General features: G+C 35.4%; 1 protein-coding gene across 1 annotated transcript; it reads right to left on the bottom strand.

The window, feature by feature from the left end:
• Window positions 1-763: 763 nt before the first annotated feature.
• Window positions 764-3250, bottom strand: LOC133534420 (uncharacterized). The gene is made up of 2 exons (XM_061873526.1): window positions 2553-3250; window positions 764-2441 (listed from the first exon to the last, which is right to left on the bottom strand). Exons 1-2 carry the CDS (start codon window positions 2587-2589, stop codon window positions 1165-1167), a joined length of 1314 nt encoding a protein of 437 aa, XP_061729510.1. The 5' UTR covers window positions 2590-3250; the 3' UTR covers window positions 764-1164.
• Window positions 3251-14616: the final 11366 nt, after the last annotated feature.

Raw genomic sequence — 14616 nt, 5'->3', positions numbered from 1 at the left:
TTTTTTCCTTTTGAGGTACGGAACCCTAAAAACACCGTGTAGATAGATGAAATAAGTTGCATTATACAATGCACCAATCAATTATTAAGTGTATGCATATTTATAATTTTATACTTACTTACAAAATTATGTTACCCATTAATACACCTTTTGATTTATTGACTATTCTACAACCATTACATTTGCACGATCAGCAATTGTACAAAACTCTATCGCTAGCGGTTAGGTCTCGGTACTTGATCTTGATATTTCACCATTATTTATTATTAATAATAATAATTATGAACGTGATGAAGATATTTCCACACAAGCTTAAAAAATACTTATTTGCAAAAAGAAAGGCGTCTATCCTATTAAACATATAGGAAGGTTTTTTGTAGTTAGAGTTTCTCCATAAAGGAAAATTTGGTCAAAGAGACGTTAAACCTTTCGATATATGTGAACCTTGTGTAAGCAATCCATAGATACCAATTACTGAAGCAAGCAAGCGTGTGACGCACGACAAACGCGTGAGATTCGTCAAGATAGGTCCGCTAGATGCTATCTATTCCTGCCAACCCTGCCCATGCTCCAAGCAGTTCAAGCGTTAACAATATACCTACATCATGAAAGGCGACATTGTCAAGAAGGTAATAGGTGCAGGTTTTTGCTGCATGTTGGTTCTATTTTTAGAGCCACGCGGACATTGGTGGTTGGTCTTAAAGTAAATTAATGGGTAATATTTTTTATATAGGAATTACGAGGTATAAAATTTAAGTAATGATGAAAAATTAACTTCGGATCTTTATTCTTTGCCATATTTAAAATCTTTCTTTCTGCCGTGTTACATAGGTATCTAACATCTTGTGCCCGGCTCTGTAAAATTCTTTCCATAGGTAAAACTAGGATAAAATATGTTTTCTTAAATTAGATATTTACTGCTTATTTTCTCTCAGTCAAAGTAAATCCTGAACACTGGATCCAAAAAAACAAGCAAACATACAATACCCAGTTTTTCTCATCAAAATCGAACGAACAAGACCACACCGTTACTTTTAAAACAATAGCCATATTGCGCGGGTATTTATTTACTGTTAAATCTATCGCACCGATAAACAATACATGAAACATATTTGAAGTATTTAAAGAAGAGAGAGAAAGAGCAATCACACATATAAGTTAGTTTTACCAAAGTTTTTTTGGCTCTGAACGATGAAGCAATCCTTTGACAAACTTTGAGCCTTCAGTAAACAAATATTCCGTCCCTTCTTGTTTTCCAACTTTCCCATAGAAAAGTATATCTGCCAATGCCATTATTTCTTCTTTAGCACGTTTTGTAAAATTATAAGCCATAGCTTCAACAACATATTGTATCAAATCGTATAATGTTGTCTCTATATCATTTCTCATATTGGTTGATAATTCTCTGACTAATGAAATCCATTTCTCCATGTGACTGCCATATATATCATCGCCATCTATTCCAAATGCAGTATCCACGATGTCTAGAATTATATATGCAGATTTAGCCTTGTCGAGTATTTTTTTGTCATTTGTACGATTAATTTTATACCGTCGAATTACAATTGAATGTAAAAATGAGACGACTTCTCTCATTTCATTTACATTTACTGATGCTATATTGTTCAATTTTGTTTCCAAAAAAGTAATAAGTTTATCCCTTAACACCGTTTTAAAGAATGATATCTTAGTAAGTAATAATTGTGAAATTCTATTAAGACAATGTTGAAATTTACTGTCGTCTAGTTTCAAAACTTCGTCTAAAAATCTGAACAGGTAGTCTGAAAATGCAGGATTTGGCCTGCAAATTTTATAATTCGAACACATGAAGTTGATTTCCTGTCGTTTATCATTGTCATTAAATATGCGAAGCGTATCAGTCAGTATTTCTATTTCATCATCTTCTGTATCTCCAGCCAAAGCAAGAATTCTCTTTAATAGTATTTTCTCAATTTTGGTTCTAATCATACAAACAACATTGACCATGTCTAAAATTATATATTCTTTATCTACTTCGAAAATAGGTTTTTCCCTGTCAAGGTCAGAAAAGTATTTCTTTAACATGGTAATATAATCGGATTTAATCTTTTTTACTACAGGAATCAAATCAGCTTGTAATAAGTTAAGTTTATTTTGCACATGGTCAGCAACAGCTTGGATACAATCGATTCCTTTCTGCTGTGATCGTTCTTCGAATTTGTGTATTTGCGCTAATATTGAATTACCCCCAGATGTTATTTCAGGCAAGTTTTCCGTTAAAATCTCATGTAAAGCATTGTCCTTGATTACCTCCATTATAGGACCATCGCCGTCCGATTGACTTCTAAAATATCCTAACTCCAATTCTTCATCAAGCCCTTGTTTTATGAATTCAATGAATGTGGGATCCATATGTATGTCTGCGTCCAATTTGACATTTTTAGATGCAAACAGTTCTGCCGCTGTAAACATACATTATTATTTCATTAATGTAAAGCGAATAATAATTTTGCAATCCCTACTATAATAAATATATGTATTTTGGAAGATTAATTAAATATAATAAGCCTTACCGTATGAGACAGATAAAATAATAAATAGAAGGCACATTCTATTAACTATTTAGTCTCTTTTCAAATACGAATATTTAATTACTATGAGATATTTTAAGTATACGGTACAATATTTATTACTAATGAAATTATTAACGACCATAAAATTGCGTGTTTAATTATTTACACAGATTGTTAAATTTTATCAACATTTAGTTAAATTGTGATTTTATCATGAAATAATTTACAACTTTGAACCACACACCAACACCATCACATATACAATGCACATACTAACATACCACATTTCGATTTCTGTATAATAATTGCATCAACATCAATTTAATGTCACAAAATACATGAAAGATTTTAAATCAAACCTTGAGAAATGTATGGCGCACAACATTTGTAGCATATAGAATTATATGTAGCAACATTTATAGCATATAGCAAGTAAATAGAAAACGTAGGTCAATTTGTGGCATTATTGGCTAACTAAAATGTCAAGTAAGTTCGCGAGGCTGCTATTTTACCCCAAAATTCCAAAAAGAGGAAGTTCTCAAATCGGCTGCATGATTTTTTTTACCGAATTTATAATTCCGAAAGAAGGAGGCTCTCAATTTGGTTCTAAGTGTTTTTTTTTATGTTCTATAAGAAATCGAGGGACCTCATTAAAAGTCATAGGCATATTTATAGTGGTTTTTGTATTCGCATCAACAAATCAAGCATTTATATTTTAAAAAGTGACATATGATGAAGTGTAACTGCTGATAAAGACCAGAACTCCTCAGCGTCGTTATGTTATTCAGTAAGTTCAGCTTTGCAATTATAAGCTATATTTCTGTTCTAATCGATTTCTGATGATTGATTTCACAAGGAATTGAGGGAATTTCTCATGTCTACTATAAGCATACTTATAGGGATTTTTTGCCGATGAAGACCAGAATGGAACTCTTCCGCGACCCTGGCTGGTTTTGGCACCCCTTGATTTTCCAACGGGGCTGAGGAAAACAAATGGCAGACAAACAAGTCGGCAACATTAGCGGGGATAATAAAATGGACAACTTCGCTGCGGCAATTAGTGAAACTCGTAATTAAAGGGGATCACTGATTACCAGTTCGCAGGACGATATAGCCTGTCAGTTATTCTCAAAGGTGACAATCGCGAATAGACAGGCCGGTATCGTCCGGCGAACTGGTAATCAGTGGGCCCCTTAAGCACTTTGCATGGGGTGTTTAGGCCCATCCCGCAATGAACGTGTTTTAACAAAATTTCACAATGGAGTTCCTTTCTCCCTAGCATTGACACTACCTACGCCTATTTTTAACCCTGGCTGAAATTGAGGCTGGCCCCTTGACTTGCAAACGAGGCTGAGGAAGACGAATGGCAGACAAACAAGTCGGCAACATTAGCGGGGATAATTTCGCATGCGCGGGGCGTGTCTGGAGTGTACAAATGAGCTGCGCAGACGCCTGTATTGTCATGACGGCTGCGTTAGGGTTGTCTAATGGAAAGACCTATAAGTGTGATCCTGCAATTAGTTTTCCATCTTATTATCGTTATATTCATCTTATTCATTGGCGCTACTTTGTATTAATAGCTGTTGAATCTCCGTAACATAAATAAATAAGATAATAGAATAAAGAAAATAGCTGATAACTAAACGGGCAATATTTTATGGTTTAATAAGCTCATAAATGTGCGAGTAAAGAAATTTACGGTGTACATTTTTTTATATTATTTTTGTTACTTCATACTTCTTTAAATAAATAAAACATTTCACATACTTCATTAGCTTATTTTAAAAAAAAAACAATGTTCGAGTACATTGAATAGTTTATAATTTATTCGTAAACACGTTTACACAAAAGAGAAAATTTATACAAAACAGAAAAAACATAGGTAGGAGAAAGTGCCACTAAATGGTCTACTCAGCATGATGCTGGCGACTTGCTACGAAGCTCTTTATTTGCACGAATCTTGAAATAATTAGTCAAATTTCTATGAATCAATAACGTTTATAATGGCAATTCCACAGTTTGTCAAAGTCGATGCAATATTAACATCGTCGCACTCTATTGATTATATTTCTCAGTTAGAGTGCCCTAGGGAGCCCGATATCCATTAATCACCTAACCTTATAGGTACGAAAATAACAAACGACTAACGATAACAAAGGTACCAAATGATTGCTAGTAGCAGTAAATGATTGCCGCCATTTGTAAAAGCTGCGCAGTGGCAGCCCTGTAAGCGATCGGTCCGAGGGTAACTGGCGATGATTTACTGTGCGCTCGAGCCTTGGGCTTGTTACACGGAACCATACTAGCTTTCGCCGTTTGCTCTTATTGGACCCCAGGGTCTATATTGTTTACAATAGGTATCATGAGGCGACAACACCTAGTTGTTTTGTTTTGTAATAAGAAACTTTTTGAAAACACGCATATTCAAAAAATAAAGCAATCTTGCTGCAATGTAAAGTACCTATATCTTTAAAAAAATAGTACTTTTGCGTTTCGTACAATTTTTTCATTATACGGGTCTAACGCGTTATTATTTTTACCTCATCAGTTCCAGCTGGGTTGCACCAGCTGTGGTCACGGATCACTGACGTCCCAGCAAAAACTCCGAAACCCGTGGTTCGATTGAGTTTTTTTTTGTTTGGAAGAGGTGGTCCCATTTTTGGTTCTGACCTAATGATGGAATGCACGAGGAATTGAGGGAACCCACGAGGAATCCACGAAGAGCTCGGTTGCACCACACCTGTGGTCACGGATCACTGAGACGTCCCAGCAAAAACGGAAATACATACCTATGGATAAACAATACTTAACTACCCGAAAATAGTAAAAAAAACGTTCTAGCTAGATAAAACATCAGAACCTACCCTTTTATGTTTGGCACGACACACAAGTCACAACACTCACAATTTCCCGAGATAGATCCTGCGGGCCTATACTGTGAGCTCCTGTTGACTTTAACAGTAACGTAAGTTTGTGAACATTTATTAGTACTGTTCTTATAATAATACTTCCGCGGGGCCCACACCTTGAGATGTCAGACATGTCACTTTGCCAGTGACGTAAGTTTGTTGTTAATTCTTTCAGAACAAAACTTAGGACCCATGGTTCAAAAGTTGGAGAGTGAGGGGGGGAGGGGGGGGCAGCATTTTTTTTTCGATCTTATTTTACCACTTTGTCGGAAAATACCTACTCTGACCCTACCTGACTTTTAGTAGCTTCAACTGCTCTTAGACGGCCGAGGTAAATTGTAGCTGTCACGTGGTACTTACCACAAATTAGGTCGGATACAGGAACCAACACAGGATTTGGCCGGCCACTTCACTGTCCATAAAGGCAGCTATCCAACCATACAAGTTTCATTCTATATTTCGATGAGGTTTTTTTTTATGCATTTTTGTACCACTTTTTTTGCTATTTGCGCAAAACTTGCCTAGTTAAACCGTGGCCGCGGCATTATATGTATATCCATACTAAATTGCAGCTTTCTAGCACTACCAATCACGGAGCAAAGCCTCGGAGAGACAGGCAGACAGACGGACATGGCGAAACTAAAAGGGTTCCTAGTTGACTACGGAATCCTAAAAAATAGTTGTGCGAACCGCATTTGAATTCGGAGTCAGTTAAAAATCACTATGTTTTAAGTGTAAGGCATATGAAAATACGAGTCATTTACAGGGTGACGTTTAACCAAATTAATAACATTTCATTTTTACAACACCTGAAATTTTACATATGATTTCGAAGAATTTTGCTTCCTGAACACTGCAATATATTTATGTAATTTAATATCACTTATGACAAGAAATACAAAAGAATACAAAAAAATAGTAATTTTACCAATTCTACGGCACAATAGGTGAAATGCCATTGCCATTCACCATAAGAAAAAAATAGCTGTCATAATATTGGATTTGACATTGTCAATTAAATACGACGTATTGATTGAAATTCAAAACAAAGAAAATTTTATTTACATAATTTAGTTATAGGTACTATATACTAATCGTTTTTAAAATGGACAAAGCCATGTATGGATTGATGAGGTACTCCTCCAAAGTATACCAAATATTATCTCGTCCGTTACCTACTGCAAAAATAATTCGTCGAAGACATCGGACAAACATTTAATTACATTACTTACATTCGTTAGTGTTCATCCCACCGTCCGTCGTGTCCGTATGAAAGCCTGGTATCGTATTCATGTATCAGTATCCGTTATTATATCCAAAATCGTCGTAGAAATCTGATATTTTATCAAAATTGTTTAAAAACAGCAAAGCAGCAAACAATTTAAAACATTGACAATGACAACGTCTCGTCATTGAGTTTTTTTTTTTTCGATCGAGTTAAGTCTAGCTTATAACATAGAATTGGAGGTACAAAATGGCGTACCTCCAATTCTATGTTATAAGCTAGACTTAACTCGATCGAAAAAAAAAAGAATAAGTACACATTAAAAAAAATTAAATACAAGTCCTAGTGAAACAATTGAACTCATCAGCGTATTCCACGTTTCAATTAAAATGTAGAGATGCAATAAAATTATAGCGTCAGAAATATGACATTTTGTCAATTATTAATAATTATTATTTTTCATGTCTGGTTGTCCTGATTTTTTCTGTGTGTCCTGGTATTTTACTCAACTACATTCATAGACATGAAAAGTTCAGATATACATACTAAAATCATAATCAAAATATTTATTGGTAGTTTAGTTAATTCATAAATCCTTATAAAACGCATATATCTACTTATTTTCGTTTGTATAATAAATTAAAATAATTACCTTGAAAAGTATTCATATGAATATTTTATTGGGAATGTAAATTTTAGCACCTTAAGTAAGATTAAACATATCAGAAATTATATTCATAATTTACAAGTTGTATTTTGAAAATGAGAATATTTTATTGAAAATGAAAATATTTTATTGGTTTATGTAAGTGTTATCACAATATAGGTTGGGATCTTCTTTTAAGCAACAAATATGCTTGTGGCAGAAGACCCCGCTCTTCCAATAAGTAAGGGTAGAAACCAATATGTTAGTGTATAATCTAAATCTAATACTTAAGACTTGAGACTAAATACTTCTTTTATACTAAAAAGTAGTACTAGTAGGATAATTACAATAATTACATTAATTACAGTTTTTCTTAACTAACACTTATTATTAACTTTATACAGAAACTGCGCAGGTCCGTAGTTGTTGGGTGTATTTATTATCGGATCTGTCCACATTTTGCAATCGGTTACAAGCTGCTGCATATCCTAGAAATCATATTTGTACGATGACTCCAATAAAGCTAATGAGTAGATATGCACGTCACGCAGGCCTATAATCTCTTTCGACCTGATTTATCCTTCAGTTATAGTTCTTAACGTACGGACTTAAGGTCTAGCAATTATCCTGTATTTTACATAGTATTTTACCCTACAATAGTAAAGGGAAGTAAGTGTATTTTGTTTTGTACGAAGATAGTTCGTTTCGTATAAACAGGACTACAGTGGGCTAGCATCCGTCGACTTAAATAAAGCCGGTGGCGCCGTCAACGAGCTAGCGCAGCGCTGACAGCCGAGTGCACAGGAGTTTAACGGAGAACAGATTTAGCAGGTCTTTTCATCAGTTAGGAGTTTACTGCGTATGAATATGACTCAGTGTGCCGTTGCTCTAAAACTAAGCAACACCGGCCTATGATATACCTGCAATAATAACCTGTGATCTGCGAAAGTGATTATGATTTGGCATAAAGAGTGTCGAATTATGATTTTTTTTTCTAAAAAAAAAGTATGAAGCACGAACAAAAAAGATTTTTTGTTCATATACATTACCTGTCCTAATTGTCCCAAATTCAAAAGTTATCATAACAATGCTAAGCAAAACCTATTACAGTAAAAAAAAAAAGATAATAACAACTTTGTTTTCTATGTCAATGGGAGCCGAATTTCAGCCCACCGTGCTCCGAGAGGCGTGACAAAAGAAAACTAAAAAAAATTTTTTTTTAAATGAGGTTGAAGGACGTGGTGTTGAATAAAAACATAGTTTTGCAGTCTATTCTATTTTCATTAATGACGATTTTGTTTGGTTACTGTAAGTTGCACAGTTTATCTAATATGACACTTTAAATGATAGCCTGATTTTTTAACATTATCCTACATAACTCGAAAACAAAAGGAGATCGAGGACTGATATTAAGCATATAACACCAGAAAGATTGACCAAATCTCTGGTGGGGGCCACCATTGCCCGTTTGATTAGGTACCTACTTACCTAAACCTTGGTTGGTATAACTCAAGTCGTACCTACGTAGCCCAGTACGTACTGAGTTTGTATGCACTATGACAATGTAATCCGTCTTAGTGTCATCGGATCCAGTACAGGAATTCAACTTTAAGTAGCTTTTCTTAGTTCCCGCATTCATGCTTTCTCATAAATCTAAGCATGATGCGCCTTGCTATTGCTAAACTTGTGTGCTTGGTAGGTATGAGATTATGTGTGTTTATATTCAATTAACGAAACTGCCTAATTTCAATGTGACAAAAAGACGCACACTCTTATTATTGTTTGTGCCACACTGTCACATCAATCATATACCTAATACAAATAAATATATCGTAGGTGTCATGAATTTAATATTTTAAGATCAAAGCACTCAGCGGGGAAAAAAGCCTGTCAATTGCAGAGTTCATAACCAAAAAAGCGACCAAGTGCGAGTCGGACTCGCCCATGAAGGGTTCCGTACCATTTATGACGTATTAAAAAAACTACTTACTAGATCTGGTTCAAACCAATTTTCGGTGGAAGTTTGCATGGTAATGTATATCATATTTTTTTTTTAGATTTTTCATTCTGTTATTTTAGAAGTTACAGGGGGGGGGGGGGGGGTGGGACACACACATTTTTTCACTTTGGAAGTGTCTCTCGCGCAAACTATTCAGTTTAGAAAAAAATGATATTATAAACCTAAATATCATTTTTGAAGACCTATCCATAGATACCCCACACGTATGGGTTTGATGAAAAAAATAATTTTTTTATAATTTAATGACGTATTAAAAAAACTACTTACTAGATCTCGTTCAAACCAATATTCGGTGGAAGTTTGCATGGCAATGTATATCATATATTTTTTTTTGATTTTTCATTCTGTTATTTTAGAAGTTACGGGGGGGGGAGGGGGGGAGCACACATTTTACCACTTGGGAAGTCTCTCGCACAAACTATTCAGTTTAAAAAAAAATGATAATAGAAACCTCAATATCATTTTTAAAGACCTATCCATAGATACCCCACACGTATGAGTTTGATGAAAAAATATTTTTTGAGATTCAGTTCTAAGTATGGGGAACCCCCAAAATTTATTGTTTATTTTCTATTTTTGTGTAAACATCTTAATGCGGTTCATAGAATACATCTACTTACCAAGTTTGAACAGTATAGCTCTTATAGTTTCGGAAAAAAGTGGATGTGACATAATCGGACAGACAGACGGACATGACGAATCTATAAGGGTTCCGTTTTTTGCCATTTGGCTACGGAACCCTAAAAAGGCGCTTTAGGTAAGAAGTCTGTGGCCGAAAAAAAGACGAATTCCAATGGTTAAAATATAGGTATTGATTTATTTTTCCGTGAATTGTTGTAAATCAATCCACGCCTTAATATAAACTGGGTGAGCAATGAGGAAGTAACCTAAAGGCTATAACGAATGGACTTTATGCGTATCGTATGTGACGATAAGTGTGTGCGTTTCGCTCTTACGAATACCTATATATATAAGTGAGAGTGAAATGTCCCAATTCGTTCCTAGGCTATGTTATGCTTTGCTACCTCATGTTCATTATGCTACCTTACATTCTGACTTTTATTATTCTGATTATTCTAATTATTTATTTCGTGAGAGAGAGTTCATAGAGAGTACATTTTGAGGATGATTTCTCACCTAGTACGTAAACATCATTAAAAATAGTTAATAATAAAATTAGTAGGCACATCATCTCCGGTTGTTCTCATCTTGCTAACGGCGAGTACTCGCACAGGCATAATCTCGTAGCCAGAATTATTCACCAGCAGCTTGCTCTCCTATGCGGCCTTGTGGACCGCAAAGTGCCGTACTACAAGTACTCGCCTGCGCCAGTTCTCAAAAATGGTCGTGCCACGCTCTATTGGGATCGATCTATCATCACTGACAGAACTATTTTTGTCAATAAGCCTGACATCGTGCTGATAGACCGATCGCAGCGCCGGGCCGTGCTCGTCGACATCACCATCTCCCATGATGAGTATCTCGTGAAAGCCGAGAAGGACAAATCCAGTAAGTACTTAGACTTGGCTCACGAGATTACCGCCATATGGAATAGATCGTTGTTCCGATAGTCGTGTTAGCGAACGGTCTCATAGCGAAGAGTCTCGACCAACACCTAGAGAGACTCTCGCTGGTGGCTGGATCAAGGGTCAGATGCAGAAGGCAGTAATTTTGGACACGGCGTGTATAGTACGTCGGTTCCTCTCTCTGCGGCCCTGACCACCGGCAGCTTGGGCCCTGCCCCGCTGCTTGCGACACCCTAGGTTTTGTTTTTTTATAATGTGTTTATATGTATTTTGTACTTTTTTGTGTTTCTATATTTTACTTTTATATTCATATTATATTTTAAAAAAAAACCAACCTAAGATATGCAATGAATAAAGAGGAAACTTAAGTAGGTACATACAATAAATAAATATTTGGGGACAGACAATACACAAAATAACCCTGCTCCAAACTAAGCAAAGATAAGTGAGGAGCACGTTACGGTTACACAAAAAGGACTGATATATTTAAGACGGGTTATGTGCTTGTTTTAAACTTCTCAGTACCTACTCAGTTAAAAATAAATAAATACTTCTTTAAATACCCTACTAATTATCTGTGATTAAGCTTCATATTTTTTTTACTTTGAGTCTTATAAATATTAACCTAGTTATATAGTTTTTATTTATTCAATTAAGTATAAATAAAAATATTGGCTGGCTATACAATGATTTCATAAATTGCGAACATCGAACTCAAAAATTGTCGCAAATGAAAGATCGGACTTAAGGCGAAACTAGGGATTAAGTTGAGCATTATTGAGTTTTTTATTCTAGCCGTATTATTTAGTGCTTAAAGTTACATTGGTTGGCGGATGCTGCAGTTGCTGTTGCATCGTTACTGCTGCAACGTCGTTGATGAGACCGATGCTACTGTCAACGAACGATGCAACAGCAAGGCTTCTGCAGTCACTATCTGAATGTAGCCTTCAGTGGGGTGATAATTCGTGCTCTTGGCATATGCAATATGTCGCTGTGTCTCTCTTCTATTTTTTTTTCATAGAATTGTAATTAATGCAACTTACTCAAATAAAATGCTAAGCACTTACCTGATAATTCTAGGTTTCGAGGCACCAGCTGGCATTACGACGTGACCTAGAAGGGATTGTAATTAAATTACCAACGTATCGCCAACAAGCTATGAACTATTAGTGCTCATGAGCCTAATGGGCAACCTTTAGTTGGTATTAGGAAAAATATGCAAATCGATGTTCCTTTTAGCATTTAAAGATTGACTTAGTAAACCATTGAAGGGATGTTATTTTAGGATGTAGTTGTATTGAAAGATACTAGAAATATTTACTTGTTTGTATCATCCGAAAGATATCCACTGTTGTAGAATGCATGGCCTCCCGTAAGGTGCTTCACAACGACAATCTTGTCATGTCCTCATCGATCTTTGCTCGACCAGATTGCAGTAGTCCGCCATCCCCTGCTGCGGAAAAAATGTTTTCTATCATAAAAAATCTCTTTTCAAAAATAAACATTCATAGTTGTGATCATACCATCGTCAACTAGGTACCTACATTTAGTAGAATATGGATAAATAGATTATGTACTAAGTCAGTAATTGCTTTTTGCTCTAGTTACATGACTTTGAAACTTATTACATAAGCCTGTGATTAATCTGATCTAGGCCTACGCAAGCGTCGCCTAAATACCACCTTAATAATATGGATTGCATTGGATTGCCTACTCTAGGCACCTTGGATTTATTTTCTATGCAGCTACATGTAAAAACCAGTAACTTACCTGGTAATTTACACTGATTTAGAGTGATTCTATTGTATTTTTTTATACTACGTCGGTGGCAAACAAGCATACGTCCCGCCTGTTGGCAAGCAGTCTCCGTAGCCTATGTATGTACGCCTGCATCTCCAGAGGAGTTACATGCGCGTTGCCGACCCTAACACTCCACACCCTCATTGAGCTCTGGCAACCTTAGTCACCGGCATTATAATCGCAAAAAGCACAATTTTATCCGCGATAAAGTATTGGAGCCACAATTGAAAATAAATAAGAATCTTTGCACTAGAAAGAAAGGCAGCAAAATTAATTTGTAATAGTAGGTAGTAAAACACTTTATTGTACAGAAATAAACATTTGCTTTATAATAATTTTCTCTTAGACTCATCTGACCCAGATCGGTTACTGTTGATTTCTTGCATTTGACATATAGCTATCAAAACACCTTTCAAAACACACAGGCTACAGAAGTACATTTTAATATTTCACCAAGAAGTTTTACAATACACAATAATAATCTATGCCCTATAACAGATTGCTAGCTGTTATGTCAATGGGAAAATACCGAATATTACAACGAATAAAAGGAGTGAAATTCACAATAAAGAAATCTACATGATGCTGTCCAGCCTGTAATAGAAGAGGAATCAAAAGAGAATAAGTTTAATTAATTATTCTAAATAACGTAAGTAGACCAAATGGCATACGTGGCTTGAAGTATACTCCAAAAGGAAGAGGATAACTTTTTGGGACTTAACATATTTAAAACTTGGAGCTGACATCATCTCACTGCTTGTCGGTCTTGACCTATGTCTGGCTGCTCCTTCTAAAAGGGGTCCAGATTCACCTCACTATCGCTGGCGACGTCTGCTTGGTCACCGATCCAAAAAGGGTTTATATCCGAAGTGATTTTGGCTCAAAACTCATCATAAGTAGAACACGATACCGCATATGCTCTTAAACGAACCTCCACTATTTTTGTTACACCTGTATATGGCTGGGTGACCGAGTCACACGGTTTTGTTTGATTAGCTTAAGCATAGGCACCTACATATAGGAAAAGATAATATTTTGGTAAATATACCCAAATAAAGTATTAATTGTCTCACCTACACCTTAAATACCAAGATACTAGTACGGCAGTGCAGTGTATGTCAGTATGTTGCGTTGACCTACGGAACGCGGATTCGCGCTATACGGCACCGCCTCGAGATAATTGGGCAATTATGTGTTTATCTGAAATAACGCTAATTATATTTATTAAGGAGATAAAATGTAATTAATACGGAGTCTAGACTAGTGGAATTGAAAGCCTGGGCCTGACCTTTATGACAAGTGCTCTGATAAGAAATGATATATTGGCGTACATGTTTGAATACTTATGTATGGATTGTTTTATGGGCTATGGAAATGACAGGGCAGGGTCACTTGGAAGTGTTCTGAAGTAATAATCAGAGTCATATTATTTGATGTGTGTATTACACACATGTCAATATATATATCGTAAAACATTACAACATTGCCCGCTTTTTGCGATCTTTTACTTATTTTTTTGAGCTTATTGTTCCACATTGTTTTACTTATGGCTGTCGCACTCACACCTTGACATACTTTTCTTTACGTGAGTAAAAAAAAATACAGTAAAATTAAGTTTCAGTACTCAGAATGTGAAAGTGGATCTTAAATTTCTCAAAAAAAGTGAATAATTCGACATTGCCCACATAATTTGCATAAATCTTCTTAAACTTACGATTATCAACTTTATGGTCATGACTCTTGAAGACTATCTTGAAGAGGCATACCTAAAATGTATATATTAGTTCTTTAAGTGTAATATTTCACCGACGTGTGCAAAGTCGTACCTTACAAAAAATATGTCAATCCATCATACTAAATCCTAAATATGGTAGGGTTGTCAATATGTATGTGACTTAATATAATACAATTAATATGGCTTTTTATTAATAATAAATT

Source organism: Cydia pomonella, chromosome 2, assembly GCF_033807575.1.
Source record: "Cydia pomonella isolate Wapato2018A chromosome 2, ilCydPomo1, whole genome shotgun sequence".
NCBI classification, from domain to species: Eukaryota; Metazoa; Arthropoda; class Insecta; order Lepidoptera; family Tortricidae; genus Cydia; species Cydia pomonella.
This window is presented reverse-complemented; position numbering and strand designations above follow the sequence as displayed.